Source organism: Neovison vison, chromosome 13, assembly GCF_020171115.1.
Source record: "Neovison vison isolate M4711 chromosome 13, ASM_NN_V1, whole genome shotgun sequence".
In the NCBI taxonomy this organism is placed as follows: Eukaryota; Metazoa; Chordata; class Mammalia; order Carnivora; family Mustelidae; genus Neogale; species Neogale vison.
This window is the reverse complement of record NC_058103.1, coordinates 107,350,342-107,371,623: the sequence shown is the minus strand read 5'-3', so window position 1 is coordinate 107,371,623 and position 21,282 is coordinate 107,350,342. Positions and strand designations below refer to the sequence as shown.

General features: G+C 35.2%; 1 protein-coding gene across 2 annotated transcripts in view; it reads right to left on the bottom strand.

Annotated features, from left to right (window-relative positions):
* The window catches only part of SLTM (SAFB like transcription modulator), a 44,366-nt gene that overhangs the window by 7,700 nt on the left and 15,384 nt on the right, over nt 1-21,282 (bottom strand). Inside the window, exons 5-17 of one of the 2 annotated variants that reach the window (XM_044231363.1) lie at nt 20,849-20,896; nt 12,922-12,949; nt 11,113-11,581; nt 10,448-10,497; nt 8,190-8,308; nt 5,994-6,143; nt 5,671-5,774; nt 5,411-5,577; nt 4,829-4,914; nt 4,449-4,612; nt 1,891-2,071; nt 1,049-1,173; nt 73-243 (exon numbers count right to left, since the gene is read on the bottom strand). In XM_044231363.1, coding sequence (XP_044087298.1) covers nt 73-243; nt 1,049-1,173; nt 1,891-2,071; nt 4,449-4,612; nt 4,829-4,914; nt 5,411-5,577; nt 5,671-5,774; nt 5,994-6,143; nt 8,190-8,308; nt 10,448-10,497; nt 11,113-11,581; nt 12,922-12,949; nt 20,849-20,896 — 1,862 coding nt within the window. The remainder of the gene's footprint in view (nt 1-72; nt 244-1,048; nt 1,174-1,890; nt 2,072-4,448; nt 4,613-4,828; nt 4,915-5,410; nt 5,578-5,670; nt 5,775-5,993; nt 6,144-8,189; nt 8,309-10,447; nt 10,498-11,112; nt 11,582-12,921; nt 12,950-20,848; nt 20,897-21,282) is intronic. The other variant, XM_044231364.1, reaches the window with a different exon arrangement.

The following is a 21,282-nucleotide window of genomic DNA, read 5'->3' as shown; positions in this document are numbered from 1 at the left end:
AAAGGCAGATGTTTAACCTACAGAGCCACCCAGGACCCCCCAAATATAGTAACTTTCAAGATATCTATATACCTTTCAAAAGATGAAGACTGTACTGCTGAACTCTCAGGAAACCTGCCCCTCTCTCGGTGATCAAAGTCATTAAATCTGTTTTGCTGGCGAGAATAGTCAGATCCATGGCTGAATCGTGCATCTGTATCTAGAGACAACTTTTTACTCTCGCTCCAGTAAGGATCATCTCGCCTTGAAGAGAAATATTTACTCATTTATATAAATGAGTTTAATAATAATCCAACAACACTAACTTGGAGTCATACATACCACATATTAGGAACTGTGGATACAGAGGGCTAATAAACTCAAGACATAAAACATTTTGTTACAAGAACAGACTAGCAAAGAATTAACTATCAGATGGCACAGAGTCATGTAATGTTAGAGGAATTTCACAGGAGAGAAAACAAGTGAAAAATGGTCTGTTTTAAAATTTGTAAATGGAAAAGACAGATACCATTTTATAATAAAATTCTAACCAATAGTACACAACTTTTTTCAGTCACACTTAACTTCCGGAAGGTTAGATGGGTAAGTCCCAAGCACAATTCATACATTCCATGTATTTCTCACCACAATCAATTAAGTCTCACAGAACTTATATGAAGAAAATTCAATGACTGCATTTGGAAATCTATTAAGGAGCATGAACACAAACACACAATGCAATCCTTCCCAGTTTGCAACCTCCAAATTTATCTGCACTACCCTCTCAGAATTCTCAAAATGGGTCTGAGTGTGAGAAGCATCACTGAAGCCTATGATGGTGAAGTATTTCCAGTCATAATGGAAAGACATTTGGCAATAGGAAGGGAAAGGGGAAAAGGGCAGACTCTTCCTACTTGACAAGCACGGGATCCACTCCCATCCCTACTGATCATGACCTTTTATTCCAAGCATGGTTGCCTGTACTTGCTGCTACTCCAATCAGCTTTAAATCAGTTTGAAAGGCCTAAGATAGCACGCACTGTTAAAGAAGAAAGCAGGCAACTACCTATGATCTACATCACGTGGGCGTTTCAAAGAATTCCTTTTCTCTTGTTCATAACGAAGCTGCTGCTGTTGCCTTCTCAGCTCCTCTCGTTCTCGAGCAATACGTTCGGCTTCCTTACGACGTTCCTTCAGACAACACAGAAGGAAGAACCAACCAATGCAAAATGAAAACATAAGGTAAGTACATGCGCAACCTTGTTTTCATCCTGTCATTAAGAAACCACCAAAGGCAAGCACCGGGCAAAACACACACCTGGGACAAATACGTAAACAAAATTGACTTCAGAAATCAGTAATCTAGGCTATGGCTATTGTTCTGCAACATTAAAAATAACGGAATTTGGGTGGTGGAAGCTGGCAGGTAATGGGGAAGGTCAGATTTAGTTTCATCATTTGACTGAAACAAAAGCACCTGAAGGGAATTAGATATAAAGTTCTTAAAAACCTGGATACAGTTCTGCAAAGAGAGGCATTATTTCCTTCCAGCCTTGGGAAATCATTCCCACTCTACAATGTAAGGAAATAAGTTATTATTTGCGGAGACTGGGATAGTGACAGAGCCTGGATTACAACTACTCTGGACTCAGAGTCCTATGCTCAGACTATTAGGCTGCCATGATTGCAGAGCTTGGGTTATTACCAATTGGCTCGAACAAAGTCACAACTAAATGTATTTTGAACTAGCACCTAAGTGATTGTTATCTTTCAGGGACACTTAATAAATGCTCATTAACTGAGCTCATTCTACAGAAGCTTTACAACAAGTAAAGCAAATTTTAGGGCAAAAATCACAGGGTTTGGAAAAGGTCAGTTATTTAAGATGAAAAGATTTTCTGACTGCACCTGTTCAATACGAATGCGTTCCCTTTCCAAGCGTTCGCGTTCCATTCTCTCTCTCTCTAGTTTTTGCCTTTCAATTTCTAGGCGCTCTCTCTCTCTCTGTAAGCGTTCCCGTTCTTCCCGTTCACGAATTATTCTAATGCGTTCTCGCTCTCGACGCTCTCTTTCTGCAATCTCTCTTCGTCTAACAAAAATCAGTATTTAGAAATACTTAAATTATGCTAGCACTGTGTGAAAGAGAATAGCTTTTGAGTTTGAATTTTTCCTTGAGGTTGGCAATTTTAAACTTCAACTCAACCTAAGTAGTTTTAATGTAATTGGAAAGAGAACTCAAAAGAAAACTTTAAACAGATTCCAATGCTGTCACTTATTTATTAAGACTGTCAACTGAGCAGCTGAATTTTATAAAGTAGTTGCCTCTTAGAGGATTCCTGTTTAAATAAAAATCCCATAATAGCCCATTAATAAATCCACATTTTAAAAAGGAGATATTCTACATATATGAATTTCCAAAACTAAACTTCTACTGTTTTTGAGAGGAAAATTTCCAGTATCTAGTATATGGTCTGCCTCCTTAAACAAGGTGTACCTTATTTTGATGAGTTGGGATCATACCTGTCAACACGAATTATAGCAATTGCTACATATAATTTCTTAGTGTTCATCGGCCCATGCTTCTTTGAGTCAGGAGGCAGTTCAAATGTTTGCTGAACTCAATGAAGTTACTGTATTGGGACCAGAAGTCACGTTTTTGTCATCTCCTCACTCTAAGGCCCTCCATGGACTCTACAAGCATGTCTTCTAGTAACCCAGTGGTTCTCAGCGGCTCAGTGCTGCACCCACGGATATCTGAGGGGCATTTTATCACAAACGAGCAAGGGGGCTGTTAGCAGCATTTAGGCAGTGGGGAACCAAGATCCTAATTATTTTTTGAAGCGTGCAAAAATCAGAATAGCTCTGCACCACAAAAACTGTCCGACAATTACACCTTTCAAATGCTGTAATGGACATTCATGTAATTAAAACAAAACAAAACACAATCACCTTAAAAAAAAATCATAGCCTAAAACTTGACTTGTTTCTAATAAATGTTAGGTTGGTTTATTTGCTTTGGCATGATTTTTATATAAAAACTAAAATGTCAAGAAATACAACTCCATGTAAATTAAAGGAAAAATACTTCAAGACCTTCACCAAGAGCTGTTCACCATTTCAGAAATCAGGTAGTAATGTCAACGCCACTCCTGGTATTTGACTTACCAAAATGACACACCAATATCAGTCTGCATTTGTAGCTGTCACATTTTCATTGAGTCTAAAGAGGGCTGTAAACATCTGACTACTTCATTAGGTCTTCTAGAGAGTCGTGCCTAAACATTCATATCTGGAATATATGCTTCATTATAATTTGCTTTTATTTCTTCTTTAGGTTAGAATTAAGGCATTATATTGTTTTTTTGGGAAATTATTTATAAAAGCATATTATGCATTTGTAGGCCTATTATGCATCAATTACTTTTCAGCAGAGTGAAGAAAATGCTGCGACTTTTTTGTTTGTTTGTTTTTTTAAATATAAAAGGGGTGCTTCTCTGACAGACCTGAGAATCACTGCTCTGGTAGAACCTACTCTCTCATCCTAACTTATCATATAAAGAGGAATCTCAGAATACTGGGACTTCATCAAAAAAAAAAAAGAGGAAAAAAATGGGTTCTGAGTAACCCCAGAATTATTTCCTTCTAATAAAGTATGTGGCAATCATAGTGCTATTTGAGCTGTGAAATGTGTCTGGTTGTTCCTAACACTCCTGTGAATGAATAGACGAAATCCCATGAGATAACCTATCAATGAGATAGGTTAATATTTGGAAATTTATATTAAAAAACACTTTCACAAGAATATTTCAAGTGGCATCCAAAAACTGATATAGGAAAGCAATGGTGGCATTTGTGGTGAACTGCTGAGATACTGCCACTAACAATGAAGTGTTTGTCTCAGTTTGTTTTAAAGAGAATGCTTGTATTGAGATAGAGCCTGAACACAATAAGGTTCAGAAGGCGAATCTTCCTTCACTTGGGCTCTAATCCAAAGTACAATCAATTTTTCCTAAAATGTCGACATGCTACTTTGAACACTGTAGCTTACACTATCTTATCTCAACATCATTTTTTTCTGTAAAGTCATGTTTTTCATGGCGGCAGCTTAGGAGTAGAGGAAAGAGCATTGGACTTGGAGTCAGAAGACTTGGGTCTGAGTCCCGACTCTGCCACTCATTCGCCATGTGGCACTGGAAGAGTCATTTAGCCTCTCTGGGCCTCTATTTTTTCAATTATATAATGGGCACACCTAATCTTAAAGAACAGCTGAGACAGAAGTAACAGTTGGAAAGGTAATTTGTAAATTGTAAAATGCTATACAAACTTAAGAAATCATTAGGTTTTACTGCATTTAAAAGTGGCCAATAGCTTTCTGTGGGAATACAATTTCTAGAAATCTGGTTTGTAACTAGCATGAAATTTGTACCTATAGTTAAAGACAGGTATAAAATAGACTCTTTTCCTACCTTCGAAGTTCCATTGCTCGTCGCAATCTCTCAAAGCGAACTAAATGCTCTCTTAGTCTTTGTTCCTTCATCTTTTCAAAAGGCAAGATGTCTTTCCTTCTATAGTCTTTGTCCCTTTTTTTATCTAGGCTAGCTCTCTCCTTTTCCTTGCTCCTTCCATGAATCTACAGAAAAAAAAAAGTTATAACAGAACTAGAAGTTAAAATAATTTGGGGTTTTGGTTTTCAAGTTAGGCTGGTCATTTAAAAAGTTTAAATGAGTAATGATATTCCATTTCTCTTAGATTTTCAAGAACAGAAGTATGCAAAAAATGGTAATACTAAATTATCTTCTTTTGCAAACAGGGAAAATAATACACAGCATCCCTCCCAGAGACTTACTTTCTCATATCTTCCTCTTCTTGATGGCCTACAATGATCTCCTTTAGTTTGGTCTAGTATTACCATATGTCCTGGACTCTTGGAACCTAAGAGGAAAAAAAAGTAGATAAACAAATGCCTAAAAAACATTTCATTAAAAAAGACAATAAATGTAATGTAAAAATGCTGAATTCTTAGGATAGCCAGATATTCACAACCAGTGCAAGAAATTTAAAAAAAGAACCTACTAACTCTATCAGAAAGTAATTTGTCCAGTTTTTAAAAAATAACTCAACCCACAAACATAGATACTTTCTGCAATACCAAAAGATCCCAACTCAGTTACACAGCTACAAATCAGTGACCATTTACTGCCAGTCCAGGTCTCCAGCAAAGGGGCTCAGCTGAAAAGAACACATCTGTTTCCCAAGGGTAGAAAAGAAGACAACTAGTGCTACTGGACCTCCTTTTCTACCACAGTGACATCGAACAACAAAATTAAAATATTTCTCTGGACTGCAATCTCAGGTCTTCCCTTCCACTGTAAAAATGAAGTAGTAGAAAGCATTAGAAAGGGACTGAGAAGAAAGATACATAGCATACTTATTCGCTTCTTTTCTTCACTTTTTTTAATCGATTCTGAAGTTTGGCCACTTGATCCATTATCATTCTTCTCGTCTTTACCTTCTATTTTCTTAGGCTCCTTGCCTTCTTTTTTTTCACACTTCTCAGACGACCTTTTCTCTTCTTTTTTGACAGAGGCTTGTGTCCTGACCATACCACCCAAGAAAACAACACAGTGAGAACTACTTCATCAATTTCCCAGAAAAGTCTACATGCTTATCAAAAAAATAAATCCTTACTTGCTACTTCTATCACTCATATTTTTTTTGTCTCCAGAACCTCTTGAACTACTCTTTTCATCATTTTCTTTCTTCAGTTCTTTCTTAGAAGGATCACCTTTAACCTGAAGGTTTAAATAGGAAACAAAACAAAAAAGTAAGTTAACATTAATGAGCATAAACAGTATGCTTCTAGGAGAAAATCTGGAAAACATGGAAGAAAAAAAATAAAAATACTTTAAAAATTATACCAAATTGTACTCCCTACTGGTATAATCTCTTGAAATTGAGCATTAGTGGCCCTCAAAGTAACCTCCCTCTTATACGCATTTAGGCAAGCTTACTTTTTCAACAGAAATCAGCTGTCCGTGCAGCTCAGTGCGATGAAGATGGGCAATACATCTGGACACCTCTGTGCTTGAAGACATAGTTACAATGCCATAGCACTTTGCCCCAGGACTTCGAGCATTTGTAACTACCTTTGCACTCAGAACCTACAAGATAAGGTAACACTTTACAAAGTTTTACAACTACATACATTCTAAAAAGATCAAACTTCAGAAGTAAGACTATTCAAATAAAATGACTACTCAGAAGACAGAAATTCATAATGAAGGATAAATTTAGGATATATATTATTCTGTCTCATATTCTTGTGATCACTATCTACTTTGCTTTTAAGTATGTAGTAAATATTCAGGGGAACAATTTAAAGTATCAAAAAGCAATTTAACCTAATTTTTTCTTATTAATTTTTTCAAATATATAGCCAAAACAGTTAGTCACATCAATGAAATTGGCACAATTAATGAAAGCGAAGAAATAATATTCTCAATTAGATCTGAGCCAAACTTCCCCTATCATAAGCCCACCCTAAATCTCTTAAAGGGAAGGAAAAAAAAGGGCAAATTTCTAGAAAGTTTCTAAATGATTGTTAACAATTTTCTATAACGAGTAACTATTAATTTCAAAAAATGAATAAAGAATTATCCTCATATAAAACAGCAGTCTTTAAAAACACTCCCTACAAAAATATACTCTAAAGAGACACACTTTCCAGTCTGTGCTTTTAAGATTTATACCAATATCAAAGTGACAAATAATTTAAATTCTGTAAAATAGTTAAGAGAGACAAGGGATGGGTAAGTAAGAAGAAAAGTGATCTAGTGCTGAGCAAAGAGAAAGACAGACATAATACCATGAAGAAGTAAAGAGGGAATTTAGGAGGCTGTGTGGTATGAATGGCTGGAAACTATCAGCTTTTATCTCAACTCTGGGAAAGGCAGACTTGCCCCAACAGCAACCTGATTTTTAAGCCCAAGGTCTTGTTATAAAGTGCATGGTGTCCTTTGCATAGTTTTAGTCCCAGGAAATGCCAGCATTAAAATATTGGTTTTGGGGGGCGCCTGGGTAGCTCAGTGGTTAAGCCGCTGCCTTTGGCTCAGGTCATGATCTCAGGGTCGTGGGATTGAGTCCCGCATGGGGCTCTCTGCTCAGCAGGGAGCCTGCTTCCCTCTCTCTCTCTCTGCCTGCCTCGCCGTCTACTTGTGATTTCTCTCTGTCAAATAAATAAATAAAAATCTTAAAAAAAAAAAAATTGGTTTTGGATTTCTGACAATAAATCACCAGCGCTGACCATGCAACTACAATTCTCAGTGTTCTGTATCTGACACCTACAAGAATCCTTAACACTCAGGTAACTCTTTATATTTGAAGAAAAAAAAAAAGGACTCCTAAAATCAAGAGGATAGACCATTAATGGTCATTTACCAATACTGGTCATTAATTTAATAAGTATTCCAAAGCCCACTGTGTGCACACAAAGTATAGCAGATAAAGTTTCTGCTATCAAAGAGCTTACACTGGAGATTACGTATGATGTATAATGAAAACCAAAAATAAACGGTAGAAAGCAGTGAGTGCCATAAGAGAGAGAGATCAACTACAATGCAATTCAAAAACTATTAACTATTATTTTAGTCATTTAATTATTTACTATTCTTCTCTATTAGGTCTTTCCCTTATATGCCTGAAGAACCAACTATAGTAAACCCTCCCCCTTTTGCTCTCTTAGCAACTCTTTCCATCATAGCATATATCACAACTTAATTAAGTATATTTTTACCAGTTTTACATTTTTCTCCACTACTGTATTAGAATCTGTATGATGACAGGGACATTAGTTCCCACCCGACCCCCAAACTCTATATCCCATGGTCTAGTATTAGACTAGTCTACCTATATTTTCCAAATGATCAGATCAACCTCAGATACTCAAGTTTCTAGAGAAATCATGATGTATGTGAAAAACAAAACGCAGTTTTTCACTGAAATGGGCTCAAAATATAAGCTTTTAATAAAAAGAGCCCTAGGGCTCCGGGTGAGATTTTATGACAAAATTCACCAGTACCACAGAACTCAGTAATTATGTCTATACCAGTCCTGAGAAAATCAAGAAACTGGAAGGTTTTATATAATACCGTTTTGAATATAATCCCCATTTCGAATGGAGATACTAGAAAGACAGATAAAAAGTGTACCTTTCCATATTTGCCAAAGAGGTTCTTCAAGTCAGCAGCTTTGGTATTAGAAGAAAGTCCACTAACCCAGATATTTTTAGTTGAGCTTCCACTGCTACCACTAGTACTACTTGTACTTCCTAGAACAGATTTAATATCAGACATTTTAGCGTCTTAATTGGAAATTCTATTTTTAAACAAAATTATTAGGTCCATATGCTTTCAAAATTATAAAACCCTCTTTTAATTTAGTTATGATAGTACAACCTTGCTGTATCAAAAGCCTATGAATTTGCTATTATTAAAATCAAACACAACAGATAATATAGCTAGTGAGGAAACAAGTCTGAACATCTGTATACTTCCTAGTGCATGAGTTTCACATCAAAATGGGTAAACCATGAACTACAGGTCCTGGACTTTCACTGCTAAGTTTAATCATTTAGAATCTACCACTGCACTGAATACAAACAACCAGAAAACAGTCATCAAGAAACTTACAGACTGCTTAATTACCCACATCTGTTCTGGGCTTTAGATCCTGAGAAATTGGGAGTGTAAGAGGGAAGAGTCAAAGCAAGGGATAAACTATTTCCAAGAATTTAAACGTTTAATAACAAAGACTAACCAAAAGCTCAACTTCATTACCTAGCAGAGAAAGACTAAAAATGAAATTATATGCAGCTAGTTAACTCTGGATTTAATAAGAAACAATTTTCTAAAACAAATTTAATTTTAAGAATAAAATCAGAAACCTCAAAATCCTTTAGAATAGGTAAGTATAATGCTATATGAATCATTTTTGTACTACTTCCATACACGAATTATGGTTTCATAATAGAGATGCCATTACTTAGAATATAGGCCTTCTCAGTCACCCTCCAATGCTTTTCCTCAAACATGCTATTCTAAAAGGGGAGCTTTCATTCATTTGACTTTACTTGGAAAACAATTCTTAATCCACTTTAACAGTATGTAATAATTAAAAGTAACAATTTTTATAACTTCAGGTTATTACATGTACAAAGACTAAAAAATTTCAATGCTTTAGAATATTACATGCCATAAGTTTTAACTGAAAAATTACTGTCCAGTGTAGACTTATATGAAGAGACAACACACAGCTGACTCAAATATTTTAAATATTAATGTTTGTGGCATTTCTACTCTTAAAAAATGCATCAAAGGATCGATACTAACAAGAAGTGCATGTATCTTTTTTATATTACCAATAACATTTGGGCCCAGGTATTTCTCTTACAGAAAAAAAATTTTTAGTTAATAGAAAAAAGTTACCATTTAACCAAGACCACTAAGTTTGTGAATTTACAGGTTAACACTTAATATTAAGTTATTATATTTTGTCCATTAACCAAAACTGTAAGGGATATAAGAATTGCAATTAACTGTCAATCACTAAGACTTCCAACTATAAAAACATACCAACAAAGTAACACTAAATGAACCACAAAACAGATTAACATTCGCTAAAGAAGCATTTTAGGACTTTGCAGTACCTGAATGGTGTTCTTTTCCCTTACAATGCTTTCTTTAGAAAACAAGAAATGTTTTTCAAGTAGATGGCATACGTGCAAGAGGAGACTATAGTGCGCAGCCGTGAAATAACCAGACATCCCAATATCAGATATTGCATCTTTAAGCTTATAAGAATGTCAAATGAAACTAACTTCCAACACAATACTCCCATCAACCCAAAATAAGTCAAATTAAGAAACAGATCTTCAAGAATCAAAATAATATATACTGGCTATGTTATTAGAAGTGTGCCCTGGTTTAAACAATGAAAAAAAGCAAAACCAAATGTTAGAGACTGGTTTTCTCTTAATACTAGACTCCACAAATAGGGCAAATATTATTCACAGTACATCTCCTAAAAGAACAGGGAAAAAGTTGTGCTGGTGTGCAAGGGATACAAATGACTACAATTAAAGATAAAATACTTCTAAAATTATAATGTAAGAAAATGAAATACCCACTGTATTAACATTCAGTACAGTTGCTTAGAACGCAATGTGAAAAACACAGACTTTTAATATACTCAAACCAGTTTACAAAGTAAGTAATTAAAGGTAACGCTTCAATCACACCAGGAGTTTGCGGAAATCTATTTAACTCAATAGTTTACAGATAGACCCACCCCCAAATGTTCAGTATGTCAATTTTTAATGACTAAAGATCAAAGGAAACCCCAGGAAATTATTACTTTTTAACAAAAATGTGCAATTTACCACTGAAACAAACAGTAAAAAATCCATTACCTTTGTCATCTTTGGATGATGTCTTGCTGTCTTTAGATTCCTTTGAAGAGCTAAAGAAGCAAACCACCAGAAGAAAATTGAAAACAAAAAAAACAAAACAAAACAAAAATCGAACAGCTTGATATTGACTATATTTCAAACTAGTACTATTCGTACAAATTAACAATTCCAAAGGCCTAGATTAGGTTATTTGAGCAAATGATTCCCTTAGGATTCTTGCACTGATTTTCCCCAAGATGCCTGAAGATCTATATTTTCTGACAATTCTATTCAGTGGATATATGGCCATCTTCTCCAGATTTCAGGACTGGGACTTGACTTCATTTTGTGTTCTTAGGACTGATAGTTGTTCATTAACCATCATCACAAGGATTTTTAAAAATAAAACACAAAAAAATTGTCAATTTGAAAAAAAAAAACCAAAAAACAACCAAAAAAAAACCAAATATATGCTGACAATTCGACAATGCAATCAGTAGGACACACTGCATATTACGAAGATCTTGAAATTTTTTTAAAAGTAACTTATGACGGTCAAAAATATTATAGGCAGGATCATAAGTACTAATTACTGTACATGGTCTTGAAGCCACCCCCTTAATGTAGAGTGATCTTATTGAATGCTGGAATTCAGTATCGTAAAGAACTGACATAGAAAAACAAACCTCTTTGCTTGACCAGAGGCCCCAGTAGACGAGGGCCCTTTCTTCAAAGTATCCTTTTCTTTGTCTCCAGATTCTGCTTTCTTAGAACTTTCTCTGGCTTCCTTCTCGACAGGATCACCCTTCACGCAGTCTTCCTTCTTACCATCTTTATGGTTCGCATTCATCTCATAATCCTTGCTTTCCTTCTCCGGGCTCTGTGCAATGGCGTCCTGCCCATCTTTTGGCTTACTTGCTTCAGAATCTGTAATTTTCACATTTTTACCTGTTTCTAGGAGGTCATCACCATCAAAATCCAGAGTGATGGCATCTTCAGCCTGGATTGTGACCGAGATGTTGTCATCCTCAGCTTCTTTCACAGGCGCATTAGCTTCCATCTCTTCGTGAGCTGTGTGATCAGCCTCAGCTAGGTTCCCTTCTGAAGGAAGAGGTTTAGATACTTCTTGTGTACCATCACCAGAACCTGCTATATCTAAGAGGATTTAACAGGAATAAATACGGCAAAACAAGAAGTTTAAACAATTTCATATTCATAAGCTAGAATAGGACCTAGAAAATATAAAGCCAGTTATTAGCACTGATGGAAGGTTAGGGGGAAAAAAAACACAAGGGTATTAACTAACATAAACAATCCTTTACCCAGGATCACTTATTCTTCATGGAAAAAAGGATCTCTACATACAAATACCAAACAACAAAAGTGAAGAAATGGTTCCATCCTGAGGATACCAACTCTTCGTTTGTGGTTATAAGTTAATGGCATATGGAAGATTTTGTTTCCCTCCATGAGGTAAGTGACAAATGTGAAGATTTGTTATTCAGTGTTCGAATCATCTTGGGTTTAACCCTTGTGACCTTCAGAACTCCCATGGTGACATCTTGAAAGGTCACAGTCTGAGGACAATAGTCTTCACAGTTTTTCAGGGCCCATCCTTTTCATTCTTCTTATTCAATTCTTGGGTAGTCCAGAATCCTATGGAAAACTGCTACAGAAGACTCCAAAGATGGCCTGCTCCATAATGTTCAGGAAATTGGTTATTTCCAGTCTTCATCCTGTCCAGCCAGTCCTGCAATTATCATTTTCGAAGATGTCTTGCATTCCCCCAAAATGGAAAGGCTTCGGGCATGTGATGTTTTTCAGTCAGTAGCTTTACTTCATCATCGCTTTTGGGCTTTTTATTCTGCCTTGCTTAGAACCCTGCTCCATGTCCTTTCTAGTCCAAAGAAGGACCTTTGACTTCCATCCAAGAACTCTTCCATCCGTAACCTCATAGTGATCAACGCATTACTACTGATGTCCCTGTAATTGTATTGGATGAGCCAGTTCTCCTAAACTATGAAAACTGTTGGAAGACTGTATGAAAGTTTCTCTATACAGCAAACAAAAAGTCAGTCTCCTGGTGACCCATTTTTAGGACTGGTTGTACAATTCAGTATCCATTACACTCTAGGACCCCAATAAGCACGTATGAGTTACTGCAGTGCCAGTCTTAAAGGACATTATCAACTTACCGTATGCTAGAAGTTATTTTAAAACATAAAATTAAAATTGGGTTAAATAAAATATGGCGATGTCCACTACAGTAACTGATATGTACCAGTAAGTTAGAACGTATCTTTAAAGTTAAAAACAAAATTAAAACCAATTGAAAAATAAAATCAAGATGCTAACTTAATTCACTAAATTGATAAATTTGAAAATAAATTCATTTCAAAAATAAGATTTCAAAGAAGGAATGTTTTATTTTTACATAATTTACTATTTCTCTAAATGTTAGCAATTTTTAAAACTCTACTTGGCATCAAACATACCTTTCTCATTTTCTTCTTCCTCACCATCCTGAAATTCAAAGAATAATCAAATGTAAAATGAATTCACTTAAAACTAGATTTTAGTAACAGCACAAAAGCAGTGAGGTTAAACTGGTATATAATTTAATAATATTAATTAGGGACACCTATCACTAACAAATATAGGATATTCCAATCAGAATGAGAGCCCATTTAGAGAAATGTGGCACATTAGCTGGTGGTTGTGGTTTCAGACAAAACAGGAAAATTTATCAGTAATTAGGTCAATTATCAATTGGATTAGTTTCAGTATTCAAAACTAGTTTATAGAATCTGAATCTTAAATCAAAGAGTTGCCCAAAGACTGACCTGATTATCTTATGTGACTCAGTTCAAAAGCACAAGGGCGTGCTATTCAAAATACTACGAGAAAGTATACTGTGAATATATACACTTTCAAGGGCTTAAATGCACATTAATAAAACAAACAAAAACCCTTCCAGGCATCTCAGAAGAGGGGTGACTACAAGAATAGTTATTTTCAAATTATTTGTTCCTTTCTTCTGTTGAAAATGAATTCACAGCAGTCACATATACCCTGATGGTCACTTTAAAAATGGTATTTGCACAACAGGTAATCAAAATCATAACTTGTGCTGTTTTAAAAATATGACTGATTTTAATTTTAAAATATGTGGTCTTTTCACTTAGTCTAAAATTAAGCATGTGCTAGCATGAAAACAGGAATACCTAAAGGTAGTTTACCTTTTTCTCTACCCAGCAAATACTGCAAAAACCCCTGGAGGTAGTCAAAGTCACACCAAGGAAAAAAACCAACATTTTCCCCAAACTGAAGATCGTAACAAATAAGCAAATATTCATTTAATCTCAGGAAAGAAAAAAAAAAAGTTAAGGGATGTTTTAATTTATAACTTTTAAAATAAAACCTGAGTAGCACCTGGGTGGCTCAGTCAATTAAATGTCTGCCTTCAACTCGTGTCATGATCGCAGGCTCCTGGGATCGAGCTCCGCATCAGGCTCCCTGCTCAATGGCAAGCCTGCTTCTCCCTCTCCTATTCCCCCTGCTTGTGTTCCCTCTCTCGCTTGCTCTCTGTCAAATAAATGAGTAAAATCTTTAAAAATGAAATAAAATAAAATAAAAGCTGAGTAGCAGCAGATCATTTTCAGTCAAGGTGGTGTGACGCTACCACATACAAAGCCTCAGAGTGGAGGGTCTCAAACTGAGCCTGTATCAGAATCCCCTGGAAGGCTTGTTAAAACAGTTTGCTGAGCACCAACCCAGAGTTTCTAATTCAGGTCTGGAAGCAGGGCTTGAGCATCTTCATCTCTAACAAGTTTCCAGGTGATGCTGATGCTGTTGGTCCAAGGACTACACTTTTAACAACTACTGCCTTAGAGTGACAGCCTAGTAGTGAAAGAAGACTTTAAACATTGAACCGTAAACAAAACTTTAAATGGCGTATTTATCTTGCAACATAATTTAAGATTCCAGAAAAGCATGCATTCCTTAAAAATGTCAAATACCTTACCGTACGTTCAAAATCAATAACCACATTTCTAAGAAATCACTTTAAAAGCTTTTTCAACTTTCAGCTAACATGTAAGCGCCCCCGAATTATGGAATGCCCAACTGTTTTACACACTAAACATGAAGGAAACTAAAAACACTGAAACAACTAAGCCACAAGCTTAGGAAGTAAGAGTCCAAAACTAAGTAGATTACTGATTTATAATAGCAAAGTGAATCATTTGAAGTGAAGTATTATCATGTAAGTCATTATATTATGTTCTAATAACCTCTTTACTGTTGTTCTGTTGAACCAGAATTTAGTTTTAGTCATTATTTCTAATCTGCGACATCTGGAAAGGAAAGAAAAATGCTTTCACTTGGGTAGTGAAGCAGGCTTGCCATTGAGTGACAGACAATGGCAGCAAAGAAAGGATGAAACTGTCAATTTATCTTTTTCTTCCCAATTCTTTTAATTTAGAAATTAGTCTTTTGGCGGGGAGAAACATACTGGAATTTCTTAACTTTTACTCAGGACAACAAATGAGCTTAAAGAATGCAACTTGCTGCTTCTTTATCTACCAACAGCACACAACTTCCCAGTTATTCTTTTAGAGTTGCGATATTGACAGGTTCAAGAAAAAAAAAATGGCCAAATTATCTCCTGTTTTAAAATGTAAAAAAAATTAAATACTGAGATGTAAAAAAACGAAATCCTTTCTGCTGTAATTCTACCAATTAGAAATGTTATTTCCTGCTGCTAAAATAACTGGTAAGGTTTGCCTTACTTTGCTGAAGAGCTTTTAGATATTTATCCTAATTACTCAACATGCCTTCCAAAGGGGCTCATACATAACATATTAGTTTCTCAAATTAAAGGTAACACTAGTTTTACTACATATACTTAAATGCCCCGAGAAGAGTCTGGCCCAGCTTCTGGAAAATAAACCCAACTACGGCTGAGGGTAAACCACAGAAACCACTAGGGTTAGTAGAAAAGACCAGCCACAGATCAGCGCAGGCTTTGCAGTGCAGTGGACACAAAGCACTACTAAAGTCAAACCTTTGGCCCTAAGCAAGCCTAAAAGTCCTCGTAATAAGGAAACAAAACAAGAAATACAACAAAGATAATGGGAGACTTTTCCCATCTAAATGATACAAACAATATGCATCTTATCTGAAAATAGTTTTCCTCCACTGAAAACAGGTTTTTTATTTTGGAATGAAAAATACAGTAAATCAGGAACAACAATGTAAAGCATTCCCTTATATTTTTTAGTTTATCTTGAAAAAATGTAACATTTCACATATGAAAATGAAGAAATGCTTTCCATAAAGTAGGAATTCATGTTGTGTATCTTTGTAGCAGGATCTACAACTCTTAGTCAAATGCCAAAAGTCACATACAAAGCTTCTCTATTTTTATTTCACCCTAGGAACAGCAATGATGAGACAAAAATGAGCAAAGGGCTTATTTTTCAGTTAATGAAATGTTTACTATATATATAGTAAGTATACACATACACACGTGTATATTCTATGTGTGTATATATGTATATACACACACACACTCATTTTACCTTCCCCTAGGTTAAACTTGTGAGACATGTAACATATATGTACTATGTAAGAAGACCTCCTCTGGAAAGCCTCCTTTTCCCTGAATGTATATAAACACTATATTCAGGGGCACCTGGGTGGCTCAGTTGGTTGAGCGACTGCCTTCGGCTCAGGTCATGATCCCGGACTTACGGGATCTCGGCCCGCCTCAGGCTCCCAGCAACTTGGGGAGTCTGCTTCTCCCAATGACCTTCTCCTCTCTCATGCTCTCTCTCTTATTCTCTCTCAAATAAATAAATAAAATCTTTAAAAAAAATAATAAACACTATATTCAGCCTGATATAAAATAAACCTTCAAAATAACCTTAAACCACCAACTGCCCACTATCTATCTGGCAGTAAGTTAAAGGTCATAGGAAATACAAAATGAGCACTCAAATAAGTACTCAAAATAAGCACATGATAAGTAATCAATAAACACTTGTTGAATGATTTTACTGAATAAATGTAGTGTGAGACACTATTATTTTTAGATGGAAGGAATGAACGAACTGCTCACTTCCATGTATGTAATAGGCTTAACTGCGGCACTGTGTAAGTACAGTGGAATTCGGGAAACACTTGCTAGCGTGCAGTTATTTAGTGAAAAGAACACCAAACTAGACATCCTAAGACCTGGGTATTTATCCTCTCTTAACCACTGAAACAGTTGTACTCTGTGGTATTGTCATCCATCTAGCTAAATTTCATCCATAAAAGAGAGTTAACCTATGACCAATACAGAATACAAGTAATTACATAAGATAATGGATGTAAAAAGTTCTCTGTAAACCATAGGCACTACATAAGAGATCTTAGAGAAAGTTTTATGGAGGATATACAGATAAATCCAGCTTTCAAAGTACATAAACTTCATATGACAAAAAAACAGGTATCAAATTAGTGAAACATTAAGGGCAAGGGCAAATAGAAAAAGGAATATACATGGTGTGATCACAGAAGACTGAAAAGACTGAGGTTAGAGGAAATTTTTAAGAATTAAAGCACTAGCAAACAAACGTTTTTTTGAGAAAAATTTCCCCCAAATTCTCAAGTAATGGGTATCTTCAAGCTAATACAATATCACAAATAACCAGACTGCATATGTACTAAGTGCCAGATCTATGACCAATCCCAACATCAATCCAGCAGGTAGAAATTATTATGTTTATTTTACAGACATAGAAACTAAGAGAATCTGCCCGAATTCATAAATTATTACAGGTAACCAATACAAACACAATTTGAACCAAATTCTATGTAGTGTAACAGGCTAATGCTTAAAGGTCAAATATTTAAAATCCAAGCAAGTCTGAAAACTGGCTTGAGTGAAGGGACTTTTTGAATGCATCTTTCTCATAGCTTTGATTTGGGAACCATGTACATATTTGTAAACAGTTATAAAATCATTTAATTTTCCAGCTATTCTGAATTATATACTCACAAAAAGTTACAGATCCAATTTCCTTAAAACCAATACTTTAATTATTGAAAATTAAATGAAACAAGTCAACCTAAATATGTATGAGTTGGTGATATAAGCACAGAGAGCAGAACTAGTCTAATAGGCAGTTAATTGTTCATTCCCAGAAGGATCCATCTTTAGGACAGATATAACAGGAAAAAAATCTTAAAATTATTTTCAGTAATCTTTTTGGTAGCGGTGTTAGTATTAAGTTTCTTAGACTGTTGTATGTGTACTGTAAGACAAAGAAAATGACTGACACAGAAGTATCCCTATGACCTCAAAATCTATTTAACTTAAAAGCAAAACCAAACCAAAAACCACACACATTCACTAGCACTGTACATTGGAAGAAGACCTAGAAAACATGAAAACCCAGTAGCAATGAACACCCCTACTACTGAGACTAGGTTCTTGAGAACCACTTACAACTAAAAGGAAAAAATGGGTACTTAGGTCTAGAGAAGAAAAAGGAACATCCTTACATACGAGAAAGCAATCAAAGACTACTAGGATCATGTTGAAATGAAGAGGCTCTCACAAGCTCCAGATGGGGCCATTTGAACACTGAACAAATTAAATACATTTAAATCCATAAATTCAAAATGAAACTGAGAAAAAAAGGAAATATAAAAAACACAGTAGTCACTGTTAAAGATGGTAATCAACTGGCTCATTATTCCAAAAATTGGTAAATAAAAGGAAAAGCATCAGGCTTAAATATAGATGCTGCCTTTCCTTTGTAAATGGTACCACTGAGTAACCAAATAGTATGAGATATTTCTATCTCTAGGATCATTCCTAATAAATAAGGAAGAAATGATAGAATGAGAGTATCACTACCTTGATCCAAGGGCTATGGATCATCAATGCTCGGTACCATCATCAAGTATAACTAGACATTATGTGCAGCCAAATGGAAAAACATGACACTATCTATGAACTAGTGGGTAAGTTGAGGTGGGCGTGGGATACCCTGCAGTGGATAGCAAACATCTAGATCCCACACCCAACTTACCAATTTATAGAGAATACAGTAAACAAAGAATCATGTTGAATGACTCCCCAGAAATGTAATCAGCAAAAATCTCGACTCCAGAAACCCTACAAGCAGGGATAGGCAAACTACACTAGATGCCTCTTTTTGTAAGTATTTTTACTGAAACAGCCATATCCGTTCATTTACCCACTGACTGTGTCTGTTTTCACAAAACAATGGAAGAGTTGAATAGTTAAAACATAGATCATATGGCCCACAACAGCTAAAATATTTTCTACCTAGTCCCATTAATAAACTCTGCCAAACACCCCTGGCTCTACAGAATACACCAACTCAATTTCTTCACCTACTGATCTTTTAAAAGAGGTCTAATGAACATTTCAATCAACCACAATGGGTACATCTTATTTGCATCTGGATTCAAACAAAACCTGTAAAAACAAAAAGCAAAACAAAAACTACACACAATTGAACATTTGAATACTAATTAAATATTTAATGACACTAAAATCTTATATTAGGAGTAATAATGTAAAAAATAATACATTACTTTTTTAGAGATACATCATGAAATTTTTAAAGCAATATATGACGTCAAGGATTTGTTCCAATAAACAAAGGGAAAAGTGAATGGAGCTATAAATGAAACAAGACTGTCCATGAGTTTTAACAGCTAAAGCTGGGTGATGGTTACACTCTATGTATTACACTCTATTATTTAATGCCCACAGTAAGACAATATATTCACTAAGCATGTTTAGAAGCATTAGAACATGATGAAACGTAGATACATTGACATATGTTGCTAGATGTTCCACTCTGCATTATTTAGAAGGAGAAAAAAGGTCGTTTTACTTAAAGAAAACTTCTTTGAAGATGTACCCTCCCTATCTTTTGATACAATCAGGCAATACTTGCCTCTTGATGAGAAAGAATAACTGTTCTTTCATTATCAGGATAGAAGGGGAGCAAGGCCATCTTCAGGCCATAAAAATTTATTAAAATTAGAAAAAGGCATTCATTCCTTAAGATACTTTACTTCCATCTGTTAAATTTTCATAATACATACATAGTTTATTATGAGAATGGGGACCCTTAGATATGATTGGTGCCTTTACACAACTTACAACCTGTACAACTTCAGGAGTGGCCCTTAGTGGAAATGAAAAAGCTAGCTACTAAAGAATATGAAGAGCTCAACTCTACCTTTCTGCAAATTTGTAATGTAGAAAAGGTACCCCCCCAAATTTGAGAAAGTTAATTTTCCTCACCTAATCTTTACCACTTAGAAATGAACTTATGCATAGCTAGTACATGGAACAAATCTATAGACTTTCACAGTCCTAACATTTCCTTCCTGAATATTCTCAATTATGACACATTTCTCCCAGAAATGCAGTTTCTCCCCCACTGCAATAAATGCAGAGAGCCAAGATACAACCTAACCAGCATTTGTGGCTCACCATCATTTCAAAGGCAAGAGAGCTGCAGGAAAGAAGGCGTGCATGACCAGAGGTAATCAGCTAAGCAGTGCTAAATATGAACCCCACTACATACTCTTCTAGAAAATATTAACTAAGGAAATAACAGACCTGATCACAGATTTTTCTAAATCTGAGAAACAGAGGAAACTCCTATCTCTACTTCAAAGCATACGATTTAAAGAAGATACATGAACAAGGCTTCTTGAGTATAGATATGAGAAAAGAAAAGGATAAGCTAAAGAGAAAACATTGTTGCAACTGAGCTATATAAATGTGTTTATAACCCCTATAAACCATGCTCTAAAATATGTTATATAAATCATATATACCAAAAAAAACACAATACGCAATAGAAGTGCACTCCTTTTCTACACACACACACACACACACACACACATCCCCCGAGTAAATCTCTAGAACAGAGATTTTTACCATTTTTACACTATGCCCATCCTAGGTCTTAAATTAGCAAAATCTTAAAAAAAGCTTTGAAAAGGATATTAGTACATTTAAATAATTAACTTCATAGCAGAGTAACAGGAAAAAAATATCAAGGAGAGTGCAGACTTCTCAAAAGACTGGTAACCAGAGTTGTTTTTTGTTTCTATTTTTTTTTTTTAAACAGAAAGGATGGACTATTTTTATTTTTCTTCTGAAAATGGTAGGAACTTTGTTATAATATCTTCCAATTACCTTTGTGGCAACAGAATTTCAGCTGCCAATTTTAACTATTTCGTATATACCACATAAATAATTCAGTATTGAGTTTATGGCAGTTTTATGAATTAGAGGATTCTGAAGTCAAAATAAGATTCCTTTTCCAAGCCCTTCCACCCACAATATCGTATTCATAGGACTAAATATAAACTTACTTGGGCTGTTAGAAAGGTATCATCTTCACCTTCTTGAGCTTCAATTTCCTAAGTAAAAGGGTATACAATAGCTTTGCTTTACAAAATATCTGGGTAACATGAGAATGCTTCTATGCTCTACCCAATTATCACTTGCCTTGTATTCTGCTATGTCTATGATACCATGTGTACTAAGTCAATGCTTAATAATGTAGACTATATATTTTATGCCAACAGAAAAATAGTCACGTTGATAGAGAATTAGAAAAATCTCTTGAGCCCTTCATTTATTGAGCTAGGTAGAACAGAAGTATTCTAAGCATGAACATTAAGAGCACTGACTCCCTCCATAATCCACTGGCTTTCTTAAGACATACTAACATACTGCAAAGCAGGACAAATGGTCTCTTTCAATCAAAGAAAGTATTTTTTTTAATTATATGTCTTTAAATTAA